Source organism: Nerophis ophidion, linkage group LG04 (assembly GCF_033978795.1).
Source record: "Nerophis ophidion isolate RoL-2023_Sa linkage group LG04, RoL_Noph_v1.0, whole genome shotgun sequence".
Classification (NCBI taxonomy): Eukaryota; Metazoa; Chordata; class Actinopteri; order Syngnathiformes; family Syngnathidae; genus Nerophis; species Nerophis ophidion.
The window spans coordinates 75,617,728-75,637,159 of record NC_084614.1 but is presented as its reverse complement, the minus strand read 5'-3'; the positions used below and the strand labels follow the sequence as shown (position 1 = coordinate 75,637,159).

The 19,432-nt window shown below is 38.2% G+C and overlaps 1 protein-coding gene across 1 annotated transcript; it reads left to right on the top strand.

Annotated features, from left to right (window-relative positions):
* Positions 1-2,201: 2,201 nt before the first annotated feature.
* pgk1 (phosphoglycerate kinase 1) lies at positions 2,202-18,886 on the top strand. The gene is made up of 11 exons (XM_061899077.1): positions 2,202-2,376; positions 5,175-5,225; positions 5,301-5,456; positions 5,528-5,672; positions 7,155-7,258; positions 7,321-7,440; positions 7,604-7,718; positions 13,666-13,845; positions 13,920-14,097; positions 18,269-18,367; positions 18,501-18,886. The coding sequence occupies exons 1-11, from the start codon at positions 2,312-2,314 to the stop codon at positions 18,539-18,541; spliced, it is 1,254 nt and encodes a 417-aa protein (XP_061755061.1). The 5' UTR covers positions 2,202-2,311; the 3' UTR covers positions 18,542-18,886.
* Positions 18,887-19,432: the final 546 nt, after the last annotated feature.

Sequence of the window (19,432 nt, the reverse complement as noted above, 5' to 3'; positions counted from 1 at the left end):
GAAGTGTTTCAGTCTTAAATATGTTAAAAGTCTATTTTTTATTTATTTATTTTTTTTAGTCAATGCTTAAATTTGCAGATAAACTTCAGTCAATATAATGTTATTTTTTTTGTAATGTTTTTTCCTCTTTTGTCAAGTTTTTTTTAAGGCAAAAACACAAAATATATAATATTTCCCTCCCAAAAATGTTCAAAGTTGAATATTTGATATGAATTCATTGGGGCCTTTATAGGCAACATTGATTTAGATTTTGTTGTTAAGCAATGAATTGAAAAGTCCCACAAAAATTTGGGGATCCAAAAGGTCACTTCTTAAAAGTGTTAAAAATAAGCCATTCATTTATTTTTTGTATCTTAACACTTAAGTCTGTATATCAACTCCAGATCCATCTGCCAATAACGTTTTTATTTCATCATGTTTTTTTTTTGTTTTTCAGCCTTTTTTTTGGTCAAAGAAAGTGTTTTTTTAATGGCAAAAACACAAAATGCTAAATATTTCCCCCCCAAAAATGTCAAAGTGGAATATTTGATATGAAGTTATTTAAGCTTTGAGCAGGTCATTAATTCATAACATTGATTTTGATTCACTATTATTAAAAAAAAAAATGAAAGTTTTGAAGAAAAAAGTAAACAATGCACCCTTTTCTTGTAACATTTTACCTGTTTTCTCTTTTATTCCGCTTTTAAAAAATAAATATTTGTTGTTTTAATAGTGTTTATAGAATTTGGCACTGAGCCGCACTTTAGATGCTTTATATTACTTTTCAATGTGTTGCATTCATATTTGTCACTTACTGTTGCTTGTTTACACTCAAATTAATATAGTGTATAATTTTTCATAATCCTCTAAAATGTGTTATATTTTTCACTTGTAAAAAAAAAAATCAATGCACGTGTACTCATCTATAAAAATCATGAAATAATTCAAGTGATATGTTTATATTGTCTATACCAGGGGTCACCAACGCCCGTAAGAACCACATGAGTCGCCCGCTGGCCTGTTCTAAAAATAGCTCAAATAGCAGCACTTACCAGTAAGCTGCCTCTATTTTTTTCAATTTTATGTATTTACTAGCAGGCTGGTCTCGCTTTGCTCAACATTTTTAATTCTAAGAGAGACAAAACTCAAATAGAATTTTAAAATCCAAGAAAATATTTTAAAGACTTGGTCTTCACTTGTTTAAATAAATTCATTTATTTTTTTACTTTGCTTCTTATAACTTTCAGAAAGACAATTTTAGAGAAAAAATCCAACCTTAAAAATGATTTTAGGATTTTTAAACACATACCTTTTTACCTTTTAAATTATTTTCTCTTTCTCTTTCCTGACAATTTAAATCAATGTTCAAGTAGTTTTTTTATTTATTTTTATTGTAAAGAATAATAAATACATTTTAATTTAATTCTTCATTTTAGCTTCTGTTTTTTTGACGAAGAATATTTGTAAAATATTTCTACATTTGATTAAAATTCCCCAAAAATATTTTCGTAAATCTAGAAATTCTGTAGAATCAAATTTAAATCTTATTTCAAAGTCTTTTGAATTTCTTACAGGAATTTTTGTTCTGGAAAATCTAGAAGAAATAATGATTTGTCTTTGTTAGAAATATAGCTTGCTCCAATTTGTTATATATTCTAACAAAGTGCAGATTGGAGTTTGTCCTATTTAAAACATGTCATCAAGATTCTAAAATTAATCTTAATCGGGAAAATTACTAATTATGTTTTTAATATTTTCAAAAAGATTCGAATTAGCTTTTTTTCTTTTCTTTTTTTCGGTTGAATTTTGAATTTATAGAGTCGAAATTGAAGATAAACTATTATTGTGAGAAATCATTAAGATGATCAGTGTTTCCACAAAGATAAATATCATTAATTATTAATGATAACATAGAGTTAAAGGTAAATTGAGCAAATTGGCTATTTCTGGCAATTTATTTAAGTGTGTATCAAATTGGTAGCCCTTCGCATTAATCAGTACCCAAGAAGTATCTCTTGGTTTCAAAAAGTTTGGGAAAATCAGAATAATATAAAGAGAAAAAAAGAAGGTAAATATGTTTTGTATGAAATTGCCCGACAACCCCTCCCCTTGCCTGATACTGACGTCACACAACAATAGACCAACCAAATCTAATCAAGTGCAACGCCCCCTCCCATTGAGGGCCAATCAGCTGCGAGGGGGGCGTGTCCACCTCCCGCCTATCCTCCCGCACTGCAAAGGTCACTGCTGTCATTCCGGGAGTTCGCCAGCCGCTTTCACGTCGCCAGCCGCCGCCAAGCTCACGTCAGCAGACAACGAAACAACCAACAACATGTCTCTGTCCAACAAACTTACCCTGGACAAGGTGGACCTTAAAGGGAAGCGGGTCATAATGCGGTGAGTCGCCTCGCAAGTCATACACCCGACCGGCTAATTGCTAGCTAGCATAGTTTAATTGATAATGTCGCTTTAAAACTGCTTGGTGGTTAAAATTACAACATGGTCCAGCACACTGAGGATAATAATTAAAGTGTTTTCCCATCTACGTCACGTAACAGTGATTTGGGATTTGTTGCCATTGAATGTTTTAAAGTAGCAGCACTTGCATTTGGCACATTAATTAAACTTCCTGTTTGGACCGGAAAAGGTAGGTCATGCCCATATATGGAAAATCCTGTTTGACGCCAATACACTGCAGGAAAGGGAAATAAGTACACATGTCCATATTCCGCAATGGATGAATTACCTGTAATGTATATCTTTATGTTCATAACCATGCTTTTTTTCTATTCATGCATTTGTTGTCTCCCTTTTGAAAATTCACCGATAGACTTGAACTTGACACTCATGCTCGGTGCAAATGTCAGAAGCCCCTTTCCTTGACTCCAGGCGACAAAGGTCGAAGTTCAGTACTGCGTGTCAAAAAAGGTCATCGTCTACTTCGTGTGAGGAGATCATCAACACCCAGAACTTGTGCTAGCGTGTTGCTGTGAAAGACAGGAAGGAGGGTTGCCGTGGCGACAGACGGCAAGAATGTGCCTGGCTGCAGAAAAGCTGCCTGTAAATGAGCGAACGTCTGTTTGATTTGTAAAGCCGGGATCAGAAGTGACAATGACATTACACAATGTGTCTCTATCAAATGTGCTGTGCTGGTCGCACACGCCAATGTCAGCCACGCACCTCCGCTCTTCTTGCCGGGGAGCTGATTCTCGGCCTTTAATCCTGATACAATGATTGTGTGGGTTTGTGTGTGTCTGTGTTGCTTGTCGTGCATCAGGTCGGGGAGGAAGGAGTTGCATAACAGAGTGGCGGACGAGGGATGCAGCATGTACTCATGAGCCGCCTTTCAGGCAGACCGCATTACATGCATTATTATTTCAAGAAGGAGGCTAATAGTTAACCAAAGAAAGGAAAATACAAAAATACTGACGGTGATAAGATGCATGGTGATACAATAATTAAGTTTGGGTATTGCAAAGATAATACTTGTAATGAGAAATTGTCATTTACAGACACATTTAATGTCAATCTGGTAATAATATCTTTAATTTTTTCAATCATAGTTGTTATATACAGTAGCTCTTAATCACAAGCGTCTCAAAGGGCTGCACAAGCCACAACGACATCCTCGGCTCAGATCCCACATCAGGGCAAGAAAAAAATCGAGACAATGAGAAACCTTGGAGGGAACCGCAGATGTGGGGACGTCAAATGGATCTAGTTAATAAAGAGTCCAGTCCATAGTGGGGCCAGCAGGGGATCAAGCGCAGAGACGTTCCCAACTGATGCACAGATGAGTGGTCTGGTCCACCCTGTGTCCCGACTTTGAAAAGCCAGCGTCTCATCTGTGGTCACCTGATAACCTCTCCACGCAGTGCAAAAAAGAGACGGCAGATCAACAGGTCTAAAAGGGATGTGTGTGTGTTTATTTATATATATATATGTATGTATTTATGTGTGTGTGTGTGTGTGTGTGTATATATATATATATATATATATATATATGTATATGTATATGTGTGTGTATATATATATATATATATATGTGTATGTATGTGTGTGCATATATATATATGTGTATGTGTGTGTGTATGTATATATATGTATGTATGTATATATATACAGTATGTGTGTGTATATATATATATGTATGTATATATATATGTATGTATATATGTATATATACATTTTCTACCGCATAAATGTGTATATATATGTGTGTGTGTATATGTATATATATGTGTGTGTATATATGTGCAGTATGTATAATCATACAATTTAATATTTATTACACACTAAATGTGCAGAAAATTGGTACTATTGAGTACTAGTATTGCGTCCTAGGTACCGGGAATTGGTACATACTTGCCAACCCCCCCGAATTTCCCGGGAGACTCCCGAATTTCAGTGCCCCTCCCGAAAATCTCCCGAATTTCTCCCGATCTCCACTCAGGCACAACAATATTGGGGGCATGCCTTAAAGGCACCGCCTTTAGCGTCCTCAACAACATGTTGTCACGTCCACTTTTCCTCCGTACAAACAGTGTGCCGGCCCAGTCACATAATATATGCGACACACATAAGTGAATGCAAAGCATACTTTGTCAACAGCCATATAAACAACGTTACCACTGTCACTAATATGCGCCACATTGTGAACCCACACCAAACAAGAATGACAAACACATTTCAGGAGAACATCCGCACCGTAGCACAACATAAACACAACAGAACAAATACCCAGAACCCCTTGCAGCACTAACTCTTCCGGGACTCTATAATATCCTTCCCCCGCCCACCTCAACCCCCTTGCCCACATCTCCCGAATTCGGAGGTCTCAAGGTTGGCACGTATGAATTGGTACTGTATCGGTTCAAATGTGAACAGTACCCTTCCTTTTGTATACAGTAAGTACTATGTAAGCACATTTGATAATAACTGTGACTTATTTTCTCCTCAAATCCAAACATTGTCCTGGGAATTTAGGAATTTTTCCTCACAATATTTCCACTAGATTCTGATTTGCAATTATGATGGAAAAATAATGTAATACTTGAAATGTATTCTCATCAAAGGATCACATGAAAGTACATCATTCCTATTGTTCTGTATCATGTCCTATTTGGATTAATTTTATTACGCAGCAGCAATACGTGAATATTTCATGAAGTGACGGAGAATGTGGTTTCTTTCAGGGTTGACTTCAACGTCCCGATGAAGGACAAGCACATCACAAACAACCAGAGGTAACGTCTTCATCCCCGTCGCCACATCAAGTCCTTGAAGCAGTCCTCCTCATCTTCTCCTTTTGGTTCGTTCAGGATCAAGGCGGCGGTTCCCAGCATCCAACACTGCTTGGATCACGGCGCCAAGTCGGTGGTGCTGATGAGTCACTTGGGCCGCCCTGACGGTAACTTCGTGCCTGAGAAATACTCGCTGGAACCCGTGGCCGCCGAACTGAAGTCCCTGCTGAAGAAGTGAGTCGGCTTGTAGACGCCCTGAGATCTGAGGGCGTCTGACGTGAATCTCGCCTGGTTTTCTTCTGCAGGGACGTCCGCTTCCTGAAGGACTGTGTGGGTGCGGAGGTGGAGGCCGCCTGCGCCAACCCCGCCACCGGCGCCGTCATCCTGCTGGAGAACCTGCGCTTCCACGTGGCCGAGGAGGGAAAGGGCAAAGACTCCTCCGGAAACAAGGTGAGGGAATTCTTCTGAATTAAGAGTCCAACGTGTAAGAAGAGCTCCGCGCTAACATGGACCTGCTGACATTTATTCTGAAAGGTCACGAGGTTGTGTTGCTTTTCCTGTCCCGAGAAGCCTGCGTGCTATGCAGCATGTGGTTGGATTACAGTATTATTATTCATTATTATTACTGTACTACCCCACTGTATATTCACCTTCACAATCTAAAAAGATCCAATCCATCGCTTTGAAATTTAAAGGAAAAAAATAACCAAGCTCCAGCTCGTGGTGCCCAAGACCGGACTTAAAACCAGGGGAGACAGGGCCTGGAACACTTTGCCCCTCCATATTCGAACTGCTCCCACAGTGGAGTGTTTTAAGTCTCGTCTTAAGACCCGTTTTTATTCTCTGGCTTTTACACACTACGTGAGTTGTGTGGTCCTCTGTTGTCCTCTGTGTTTTAAAATTTTGATTTTTTTTATCTACTGTTTTAATTGGTTTCACCCTTAAAATCGTTTTTAATCATATTTATTTTATATTGGTTTTATATGTGTTTTTATTTTTTGTTTTTAATTCAGTCATTGGTGGAGCTCAGGATTGTATTTGAATGTTGTTTTTAATGTAAGCATAAATAAGACAGTTTACATTTATCATCTAAAAGCCCCTTTATTTAATAAATAGAAAAAAAATAATTAAAGCCAGTAATGCTGTAATTATGTAAGTAAAAATTAAACAAGAATAAATTAAATATTAAAATCCAATAATAATATAAAAATCATAAATAACAAGTAAAATTATTCTCAAATAAAGTTGAAGTATTCAAAAACAATGATGTTCAAGTAAAATTACACTGTTATTGTTATTATTGTTCATTATACTGTATATTCTATCGACTCTACCGGTGGGCACTTCATTAGGCACACCTGCGCATTCTAAAAAGATCCAATCCAACAATTTAAGTCAAGATCGTAAACAATAAACATTTTTTAAATAGTTATACAATATATATATATGGAGGGAAAAAAGAAAATATAAGCATAAATAAAATCATTTTAATTTATCATCAAAAATGCCTTTCATTAAATAAATATAGGATGAAAAGAAAAAAATATAGCAATCATTTAAAAATTATACAAGTCACATGAAATATTACAATCCAATATTGTTTAAAAATGATAGACAAGTACACATATTTTAAAAATGCAAATAAAATATAAAAAAAACAACGATATTCAAATATAATAAATACAAATTAAATATTGAAATCCAATTAAGTGTTTATTTAATAGGGATAATACAATTAAATGCAAACACAGTAATGATTTTAGAATAAAGTAAGAAATGGAGCACTATCAGGCTACAATAATTGTATAATAAACGTGATACACTGTATTTAAAAAATGATTAAAAAATAAAGTTAAATTAGATAGGCTCCAGCGACCCCGAAAGGAAATGGATGGATGTTTTCCTTATGTTTGTTGTCATTTAACATCACAGACCAAAGCCTCCCAGGAGCAGATCGACTCCTTCAGGGCGTCTCTGTCCAAACTGGGAGATGTCTACGTCAACGACGCCTTCGGCACAGCTCACAGGGCGCACAGGTGAGCAGGTCGCTAGGATACGCTGATGATTGACAGGCGCCTGACGACAAAGATGTCTGCAGCTCCATGGTGGGCGTCAACCTGCCCCAGAAGGCTGCCGGCTTCCTGATGAAGAAGGAGCTGGACTACTTCGCCATGGCCCTGGAGAAACCTCAGAGGCCTTTCTTGGCCATCCTTGGAGGGTAAGACACAATTTGCACTTTGTGATGCTGTTCAGGTGTTGTCACACCTTTCTACAAATACACAGGAATACAGCCTTCTTGTTAGAAGACCATTCCCTTCCATGGTTTATATTATTTGCTGAGCAGCTACACGTTGCCCCTTTTTCCTGTTTTCCCTCCGCAGGGCAAAGGTGAAAGATAAGATCCAGCTGATCAACAACATGCTGGACCAGGTGGACGAGATGATCATTGGTGGCGGCATGGCCTTCACCTTCCTCAAAGTCCTCAACAACATGCAGGTATGTAACGCATGCGCGACCCAAAGCACCAATGCTAACGTTAGCCTAGCAGGGGAGCCCTCAGTGTCCTCTTGGATAAAAAATATGGGAATGAATGTTGATGATCATCTGGACTAAAATAAGCTCAACTGGCTCGGGCACAGCAGCAGCCTGCAAGAAATTCGCTGTTTACATTTGCTTTAATATTTTCTCAGTAAGCTTGGTCAGATAGCTATTGTGCCAACAAAGCTTGAAAAAGGACACATTTCACCACACCCAGTGTGTGTGTGTGTGATAATCATTGGTACTTTAACTTTAACTTTTAACTTTATCTGTTGTCATCGAAATCGTCCAAAAGATGGCGCTATATCACAAACACTGAAACACCCTCAGTGTTTTTGCTTGTTTTTTTTATATGTAAAATGATTTTTATTTCAGCCTACGGCGAAGAAAAACCCATGAAACAGCCGCGCCGTCTTCTAAGCCGCACGGTACGAAGTGTAGGGAAAAAAAGTAGCGTCAGTCGGGAATTTACGGTAGATGTATAGTTGCATTTAAGGTAGATATACTGTATCATGGCATTAACGGTAGATATGCAGTGGTATTGACGGTAAATATGCAGTGGCATTTACGGTAGATATATAGTGGCATTTACGATATGTATATGTTTGTGTCGAATGTACGGTAGATATACAGTGGCATTTACGGTAAATATATATAGTGGCATTTACGATATATATATATATATGTGTGTGTCGAATTTACGGTAGATATACAGTGGCATTTACGGTAAATATATAGTGGCATTTTCGGTGTGTGTGTATATATATATATATATATATAATATATGTATATGTATGTGTGTGTGTATATATATGTGTGTGTGTGTATATATATATATGTATGTGTGTGTGTGTGTGTGTGTGTGTGTGTATATATATGTTTGTGTGTGTGTATATATATATATATATGTATGTATGTTTGTGTGTGTGTGTGTATATATATGTGTGTGCGTGTATGTATATATATATATATATATATATATATGTATGTATGTGTGTGTGTATGTGTGTTTATATATATATATATATATATATATATATATATATATATATATGTGTGTATATGTCTATATATATGTATGTATATATTACGGATGTAACAGTACGTGTACTTGTATCAAACCGTTTCAGTACGGGGGTTTCGATTCGGCACGCGGGCGTACCGAACAAGTTCGGAATCAAAAGTCTTCACAAGCTGCTCTGCTTTCTGCCTCTGTCTCTGCCTCATTGTGCTGCCCACACAACCATCTGATTGGTTACATACAAATCCAATCAGCAGTGCGTATTCAGACTTCAGAACGATGTAGTCAATGCTTTAGCGTCGAGCAGATATTCGTCTAGCAGGGGAGGAGCGGACTCTACCCAAATTATACTAAACACTTCCCAGTCACAACTATTTCATACATCACTATGAGCCCGTTGACCTTCTAGAAACTTAAACTGCAGCTCAGCTCTCTCATAGTATAGGCTTGAGATGAAGGCTAATTAGCTTTTAGCGTAACGTTAGCTCATTTTGCTGTGTGAGTGTGTGTGTGTGTGCGTGCGTGTGTGTGTGCGTGTTTTAGGGGCAGCAAAGCCCTGTCTGTCTGTTATTTCATTGAACTCCATTGTGTTTAGGGATGAATAGTCTCTCCTATTGCAATTGTACTATTTTTCAGCTATAGTTGCATGAATCATTAGTTATATAGTTTTGAATAGCAGGGTCCCTGCTATCACATGTTGATTAAAATACAACATTTACATAATAAAAGTCAACTACAGGCTTCCCAAATGCTGTAATAAATTAAGCATGACGAGTTGACATTTAACAGTTTCACTGGAAACTGTTTAATGTTAAACTTTTTATATGTAGACGAAAGTTTTTTTCATTTTATTTAATCAAAGCAACAACTTGAGGCAGTTTAATGTGAATTAACGTGGGCAGAATTATTATAGTGTTCCCAATGTTGAAAGGATAAAGCCATTGTTTACAAATTTGGTAAATAAATAACCCAAAAATTAAAATTTTGTTGATTTCTTACTGTACCGAAAATGAACCGAACCGTGACCTCTAAACAGAGGTATGTACCGAACCGAAATTTTTGTGTACCGTTACACCTCAGTATGTATATATATATATATATATACACACAGTGGAATTTACGGTAGATTTATAGTGGCATTTACGGTGTGTGTGTGTGTGTGTGTGTGTGTGTGTGTGTGTGTGTATATATATATATATATACACATATACATAGTGGCATTTACGGTAGACATATATAGAGTACATCGCTAACATCAACCTGGCGAGCAAACATTCCTGGGCCACACAATGGCCACACTACTTGTTCATATCTACTCTTTGAGAGCTGTATCCTATCTACACTTTGAGAGCTGTGTCCTATCTACTCATTCTTATCTGTGTCTTGCAACACTGTTATCGTTTTTCCATTTCCTCTTTTCAGCTCCGTGCTTTCTGCTGCTACACAGTTCTAGTTAGACTTGTGTTGTACAAAACAGTGATTCTTTTCTAGTTTCCCTACTTCACATTCAGGCAAACTTAGCGTTTAGCATGGCCTATGAGCCTCTCTTCCAGTCTGTTTTAACTCCACACTTCAGAACCGCCAGTATTACTTGATTTAACTTGCATAAAAGCTGAAAGCAGCTAAGAATTGCTGGTTTACGAGCAGAGGAGCATGTTCGGCAGTACGCGATCACGGAGTACTTACAAGCAGACAGTGTGGAGACAGAAAAGGGAGAACTGACGCATTTTGGCTTAAAAATTAAGGTTAATGGTGAAGTTATAACACCGAAGCGCCCTCAGGGAGAGTTGATTTAGCTAGCGGCTAAAGTCCATCTGCAGTCTGCAGTGTTTTAGCTACTTCTAAATCACTAATCCTCGTCTCCATGGCGACAAAGTATGTTTCTTACAAGTATCATCCCTGCAGGACGAGGAATAGCTAAACATGCTCCACTACACACCGTAGCTTACCGGCATCACAATATAAACAAACGCCACTGGTGGATATACACCTAAAATCCACTGTAATGATACCAAGTACAGGAGCGTATGTAGTCGATACTATTATGATTATATCAATATTTTTTGGCATCACAACAAGTTCTTTCATTTTATTTAAATGTATATTATATTTATAAACTTAGGAAATATATCCCTGTACACATGAGGTCTTTGAATATGACCAATGTATGATCCTGTAACTACTTGGTATCGGATTGATACCAAAATGTGTGGTATTATCCAAGACTAATGTAAAGCATCCAAACAACAGAAGAATAGGTGATTATTACATTTTAACAGAAGTGTAGATAGAAGATGTTAAAAGAGAAACTAAGCAGATATTAACAGTACCGGTACCAAAATATAAACAACACTTGTTTGCAGTTAAAAAATAGTATTAGATAGGGGTGTAACGGTACACAGTAAGAAAACAACAAAATATACACTTTTTGAGTATTTATTTACCAAATTTGTAAACAATGGCTTGATCCTTCTAACATTGGGAACACTATAATAATCCTGCCCACGTTAATCCACATTAAACTGCCTCAAGTTGTTGCTTGGATGAAATAAAATTACACAACTTTTCTTGTACATATAAAAAGTGCAACATTAAACAGTTTCAAGTCAACTCATCATGCTTAATTTGTAACAGCATTTGGGGAAGCCTGTAGTTGATTTTTATTATGTAAATGTTATATTTGTATCAACATGTGATAGCAGGGACCCTGCCATTCAAAACTGGGCTGCTACATTACTAATGATTCATGTAACTATAGCTGAAAATTCATCCCTGACCACCATGGAGTTTATGTAGGCTTTATGATGCACTTAAATTATTTTATACACTATCAGAGACAGAAACTCTTCATTTAATATAATGTCCTTTTTTGCTGCTTCAACACACCTCAATCAACACTGTCCGTAACACACGCACACACACACATACACACACACATCGCAAAATGAGTTAACGCTTCGCTAAAAGCTAACTAGCCTTCACCTAAAGCCAGGACTGCGAGTGAGCTGAGCTGCAGTTTGTTTCTAGAAGGTCAACGGGCTCATAGTGATGTTTAGAAAGCAGTTGACTTGGAATATAATTTGGGGAGAGTGAGTTGCTCCCCTGCTAAAGACCTATCTGCTCGACATCGACACTGAAGCCCTGACGACATGCGCTCTGAATACGCATTGCTGATTGGCTTTGTATGTAACCAATCAGATGGTTGTGTGGGCGGGACAATGCAGGGTGCTGTGTACAGACACAGAGGCAGAACGGAGCGGAGCAGCTTGTTAAGACTTTAGCAAAGGCGGCTACTTCATATGTACGTGTTCAACTCGTTCGGTATTCCTCCGCACCGTACCGAAACGGTTCAATACAAATGCACGTACCGTTACACCCCTAGTATTAGAACATTTGAGCATTATGTTTGTGTTCAATGACAGTAGGTGTGTGTTTTTCTAAACTTCATTTTACACACTATGACAGGGGTGGGCATTACGTCGATCGCGATCGACTGGTCGATCTCGGAGGGTGTGTCAGTCGATCTCAAGCCAGGCATTAAAAAATATACATAAAAATGAGCAATCATCAATCATACCAAGACTTCACTTTCGTCAGTTGTTTGACATTCTCGGCACCCGAGGATCTTGTGAGATGACGCTGGCTGCTGCGAGCTCATATTTAAGAAAAAAATCACTAACAGGGCGGACGCAGAGAAACCCATTTTATTTCTAGAGACTCCGTACCTACTGTCAAAACTCTAAAGACCGACTGCACAGTTCCTGTCTTCACCATAAAAGACCTGTTTCATCCTGCCTGTGCTAACAAAATAAGAGTCTCAGAAAGCTAGCGTGCACAAGCTACGGAGTTTGATACCAATGTATTTCTCCCCCTCCCTCAGCGACCGCTTTCTCACTTGCTTGCCCACCCGCACAGTCACTGACGTCACTCACCTGCTGCCAGACATTAAAGGGCCACACACATATGCTACTCTCATAACAAAGTGTTTAAAAACGAGTATGCAAGTTGGACAAATGAGATGCCAAGTCCAACCACTTTCATGTGGTATTGGACAGAAAGGAGGACTTTTTTTTTCCTCCATTTGAAAATGCGGACGTTATCAGCACCACTGTCTAATTCCAATCAATGCAAGTCATCAGAATCAAATACACCAACTTATATTCTTGTCTTCATGAAAGAAAGACATCTATGTGTTAAACATGCTTGTATTATCATTAAACACCATTAACTTGTTAACAAAAATGTCTCTTTCATAAATAAATAAATATAAATTCTAAATAGGAATGAGGTAGATCTCCTCATCTTGGTCGATTGAAAAGTAGCTCACTTGGAGAAAAAGTGTGAGCGCCCCTGCACTATGACATGTTTAAGTCTTTTTTGGGGGATACTGGAGGACATGTATTACAATATCTGCCATGGTCTTAATACAGTGATATCGTTACATCTCGAGTGAGGATGTATCATTTACTGGTGGTAATTATTGACACCCTGCGGTGATGTCATTGTTTCAAATGAAAACTGACTGATCACCCCACTTCACTAACACAGACAGGTGGTACTGCTCCTTTCCTGGTCTTTAGTTAGCAGATACTGCGGCTCTTCCATGAACAAAACTATTCTCAGATGTTCAATTGTGTACATTGAGTGTACAATCTGGGCTCTTATTTGTTTAAAAAAAATAAGAAGTGTGCCTTTTTATACTTTTTGAGCGAATTAAACAATACCATGATAATACTTGCCACAAACATTATGATATGAATTTGTTACATCCCTAATGTAACTGCCATTCATGTTGAACACTGACTACTCTAAAGTAGATCCAAGTGACTTTCTGCAGTATTTCAAAGTAAAAGTACTGAGAAGTGTGCTCATCCAACTCGTTAGATCGGCAACTCTCTGTACGACGAGGAGGGCGCCGCCATCGTCAAGGACCTGATGGCCAAAGCCGAGAAGAACGGCGTCAAGATCACGCTGCCCGTCGACTTTGTCACCGCCGACAAGTTCGACGAGAAGGCGACCACGGGCACCGCCACCGTGGCCGCCGGCATCCCCGCCGGCTGGATGGTGAGTGGACCAGATGCGTCCGAGCGGCCTTTTTGTTTTCCGAGCCCCGCCTTCTTAATCCACGTCTGCCGCAGGGTCTGGACTGCGGACCTGAGAGCTCCAAGGCAAACGCCGAGGCGGTGGGCAGAGCCAAGCAGATCGTGTGGAACGGCCCAGTTGGCGTGTTCGAGTGGGACAACTTTGCCAGGGGGACAAAGACCCTGATGGACAAAGTGGTGGAGGTGACCAAGTCAGGCTGCGTCTCCATCATAGGTAAGACTTCAAGTTTCATTTAAAGGGGGAATGCACTTTTTCAATCACTATACCCTTATGTAGGACAAGCACGCATATGGTTTTTCTTTTTTTTTAATGCATTCCACTGGTTTAAATGTAACTTAGATATTGGGTTTCACAATGTAAAGCGCTTTGAGTCACTAGAGAAAAGCGCTATATAAATATAATTCACTTCACTTCCAATTTGTAAATAAACGTTAGCAAAAGTCAACTAACTATTCCGCTGTTAAAACGCTCTAAAAAACATCCAGAGGCATGTGTGTGTGTATGTGTGATACTGTATTATATATGAGTGTGTGTGTGTGTGTGTGTGTGTGTGTGATACTGTATTATATATGAGTGTGTGTGTGTGTATGTGTGATACTGTATTATATATGAGTGTGTGTGTGTGTGTGTATGTGTGATACTGTATTATATATGAGTGTGTGTGTGTGTGTGTGTGTGTGTGTGTGTGTGTATGTGTGATACTGTATTATATATGAGTGTGTGTGTGTGTGTGTGTGTATGTGTGATACTGTATTATATATGAGTGTGTGTGTATGTGTGATACTGTATTATATATGAGTGTGTGTGTGTGTGTATGTGTATGTGTGATACTGTATTATATATGAGTGTGTGTGTGTGTATGTGTGATACTGTATTATATATGAGTGTGTGTATGTGTGATACTGTATTATGAGTGTGTGTATGTGTGATACTGTATTATATATGAGTGTGTGTGTGTGTATGTGTGATACTGTATTATATATGAGTGTGTGTGTGTGTGTATGTGTGATACTGTATTATATATGAGTGTGTGTGTGTGTGTGTGTGTGTGTGTGTATGTGTGATACTGTATTATGAGTGTGTGTGTATGTGTGATACTGTATTATATATGAGTGTATGTGTGATACTGTATTATGAGTGTGTGTGTATGTGTGATACTGTATTATACATGAGTGTGTATGTGTGATACTGTATTATATATGAGTGTGTGTGTGTACATATATACACACACATATATATATGTGTGTGTTTGTGTATGTATATATATGTACATATAGTGGGGCAAAAAAGTATTTAGTCGGATTGTGCAAGTTCTCCCACTTAAAATGATGACTGAGGTCTGTAATTTTCATCATAGGTACACTTCAACTGTGAGAGACAGAATGTGAAAAAAAAAATCCAGGAATTCACATTGTAGGAATTTTAAAGAATTTATTTATAAATTATGGTGGAAAATAAGTATTTGGTCAACCATTCAAAGCTCTCACTGATGGAAGGAGGTTTTGGCTCAAAATCTCACCATACATGGCCCCATTCATTCTTTCCTTAACACGGATCAATCGTCCTGTCCCCTTAGCAGAAAAACAGCCCCAAAGCATGATGTTTCCACCCCCATGCTTCACAGTAGGTATGGTGTTCTTGGGAGGCAACTCAGTATTCTTCTTCCTCCAAACACGACGAGTTCAGTTTATACCAAAATGGATACATGGATGATACCGCATAGGATTGGGAGAATGTCATGTGGTCAGATGAAACCAAAATAGAACTTTTTGGTATAAACTCAACTCGTTGTGTTTGGAGGAAGAAGATGACTGAGTTGCATCCCAAGAACACCAGACCTACTGTGAAGCATGGGGGTGGAAACATCATGCTTTGGGGCTGTTTTTCTGCTAAGGCAGGGGTTCGGGAACCTTTTTGGCTGAGAGAGCCATGAAAGCCAAATATTCTAAAATGCTTTTCCTTGAGAGCCATATGATTTTTTTTAACACTGCATACAACTAAATATAAGTAAGACCATCATTTCTAGAGTATAATCAGTCTCTGATTCTTTTTAATAAAATTGTTATTCTGAAGCTAACCAATAATAAACAAAATACTTCTTACTATTAATGCGACTTCTTGAACAGGTGCGGTAAAATAAACTGGTGGATAGGTTAAATGCATGAGAATGTTTTATATTTGAATGTTATTTTTCAAAACTGTGATTACTAATGGAATAATTCATTACTTATCGTGTTAAGTAATGTCAGCGAAGATTTATATAAGAGCCAGATGCAGTCATCAAAAGAGCCACATCTGGCTCTAGAGCCATAGGTTCCCTACCCCTGTGCTAAGGGGACAGGACGATTGATCCGTGTTAAGGAAAGAATGAATGGGGCCATGTATCGTGAGATTTTGAGCCAAAACCTCCTTCCATCAGTAAGAACTTTGAATGGTTGACCAAATACTTATTTTCCACTATAATTTACCAAAAAAAATCTTTAAAATTCCTACAATGTGAATTCCTGGATTTTTTCCACATTCTGTCTCTCACAGTTGAAGTGTACCTATGATGAAAATTACAGACCTCTGTCATCATTTTAAGTGGGAGAACTTGCACAATCGCTGGCCGACTAAATACTTTTTTGCCCCACTGTATGTATGTGTGTGTGTGTGTGTGTGTGTACGTGTGTGTCTGTGTGTACGTGTATGTATGTATATGTATATATATATATATATATATATATATATATATATATATATATATATTTATATATATATATGTGTGTGTATGTATGTATGTATGTGTGTGTGCGTATGTACAATGTGTCTATATGTACGTATATATATATATATATATGTGTGTGTGTCGTAACAGGCACATTTATAATAACATGTAATATTTCTGAGTTTTGCTCATTTTAAGCTTACGCGGCAATTTCCAAAACGCATCACAGCATTTGCTTTTCCCTTCGACAACAACACTGCTAAACATGACAGACTTCCTGAGGGACGAAAAAGACTATTTTGGGACAAATGATGATCCACAACCTTTTATTTTTGAGCCTGAATATAAGGAGGATTGTTTACAAGTTTTAGAAGCTGTTGGCTAGACAGATCCAGCAGGTGACAGTATTGCTAACTGCTCAACAAGATATACAAACTAGCAACATAATAAAACAATCACTTACTGTACAATGTCTGCTCTCATTGGGATGCAGACTGATGGGATGCCTATATATTCCCGTTTAAAGGAAGACTTAATCATAATCCTCACGTTGGTAAAAACCAAAACAAGCAACTTTTTGTGTCTTTCTCGCCTTATTCCATACTTAAGTTGAATGTCAAAGTTGACTAACTTTTCGGTTTTTGGCCACAGCCTTCTACTATACAGGTGAGATTCATAATCTAGAACAGGGGTAGGGAACCTATGGCTCTCGAGCCAGATGTGGCTCTTTTGATGACTGCATCCGGCTCTCAGATAAATCTTAGCTGACATTGCTTAACACGATAAGAAATTAATAATTCCGCTTGTAATCACAGTGTTAAAAATAACGTTCAAAATATAAAACATTCTCATGCATTTGAATCCATCCATCCGTTTCTATCGCACCTGTTCAAGAAGTCGCATTAATGGTCAAAAGTATTTAGTTTATTGTTGGTTAGCTTCAGAATAACAAAGTTATTAAAAAGAATAAGAGACTTATTATACTCTAAAAATGTTGGTCTTACTTAAAAATGCATGCATTTAGTTGCTGTAATCAGGGAAAGTCCAAATAAAAGAGGAGGCGTAGAATTCTCTTGTCAGAGCGAGGGACGACACCGTACAAGGGTACAGGTCTGTGGGTTTCTCCTCATTGAGCTAAATTGAATCCTGTCTCTGTTTAATTCCTTGCTTCTTGTCTGTTTAATAGATGTCATCAGTGTTTGAACCTGACAGTTGTATTCGGTGTTAAAAATATTAAATGGCTCTCACGGAAATACATTTTAAAATATTTGGCTTTCATGGCTCTCTCAGCCAAAAAGGTTCCCGACCCCTGATCTAGAATGAACTTTATCCAACTTAGTTTGTCAATATTGTAGCTGCATAAGATAGATATCTCACGGCACCGCTAAAAGTAGTTCCTCTCCATTAGCGCTTATAATAGCAAAATCACTAATACTTGGTTAATATTGAGGTCATAAAATGTAAATAAAGCATTATTGGCGGTTTTTGAATGCTTTTTCAGGGCTTTTTGGGGGAAAGGTGTACTCATACTAGCTGCACAGTTAGCCACCTCGTCCTTTTCCAAAAATAGAAAAACATATGTAATCTTGTCGTATGTAAGGATTGTGAATGATGGGCACAATTCCACAAAAAAAGTGCCGTTCCCCTTTAAGAAAGTACTGGCTGTGTGATGTTTAGGCGGGGGCGACACTGCCACCTGCTGCGCCAAGTGGAACACGGAGGACAAGGTCAGTCACGTGAGCACTGGAGGCGGAGCCAGCTTGGAGCTTCTGGAAGGTGAGCAGAAAAAAAAAAACATTCCTGTGTTTGACCTTTGAACTGTTGCTGAACTTGACTCTAACTCCAGTGGATTAATCCTAGATGTCGTAATGGAGATTGTCCCTCTAAGACCGCTGACTTTCTCTTCTAGGCAAAGTCCTGCCAGGAGTGGACGCCCTGAGCAACGTCTAGAACTCCCCATCAGCCCGCTGAGTGTGTGTGTGAGTGACTGTGCGAGTGTGTGTGTGTGTGTGTGTGAGAGGTGAGTCCGCTTTAAATTAATCTAAACTTTGACAAGTAGACAATTCAAGATCAAATAAATCACTAACGACTTTTACTCTCGTTTTAAACCGTCATCCCTAAAAGGTTGGCGGTGTGAAGTCATGGAAGATGCTTCACAGCGTCACTACTAAAAAACATAGGCTGTAATAATATTAATTAATATTATTTATAGGTACCATTAACATGTACTCTAATGCTTGTTGTGGTCACATGTGCTGTCTTCGTCAAGTTAATAAATGTCTGTAAAAAAATGTATCTTTCTGACATCGCTTCTTCTTGGATCAGGGATGTCCAAAGTGTGGACCGGGGGCCATTTGCGGTCCGTATCACAATTTTTTGGGGCCGGCGGCATGTTGTCGAAATAAAATCAGACAAAAAAAACAGTAAAAATGTAAGCATAATAAGCAAATATGGTAGTTAATTTTAATACTAATATTAGTACAAAACAGACACATTGTTTTGTCTGTAAATTTATGTCTGTTTTAGATTATTTTTTATTTTTTTTACAAAATAAAATATCAAAACGGCCCCCTGCATACTTTGACTCGTCAGTGTGAGGCCCTTTCTGGAAAAAGTTTGGACACCCCTGTTGTTGATGGACTATCACAGGTATTTTATGCATTTCAAGTATACCTGAGAAGTTTCAAACGCAGCTTCGATGATGGAATTTAGTCTGCTCAGACCGGTAGGGGCGGTTTAGCTCGGTTGGTAGAGCGGCCGTGCCAGCAACTTGAGGGTTGCAGGTTTGATTCCCGCTTCCGCCATTGTAGTCAATGCCGTTGTGTCCTTGGGCAAGACACT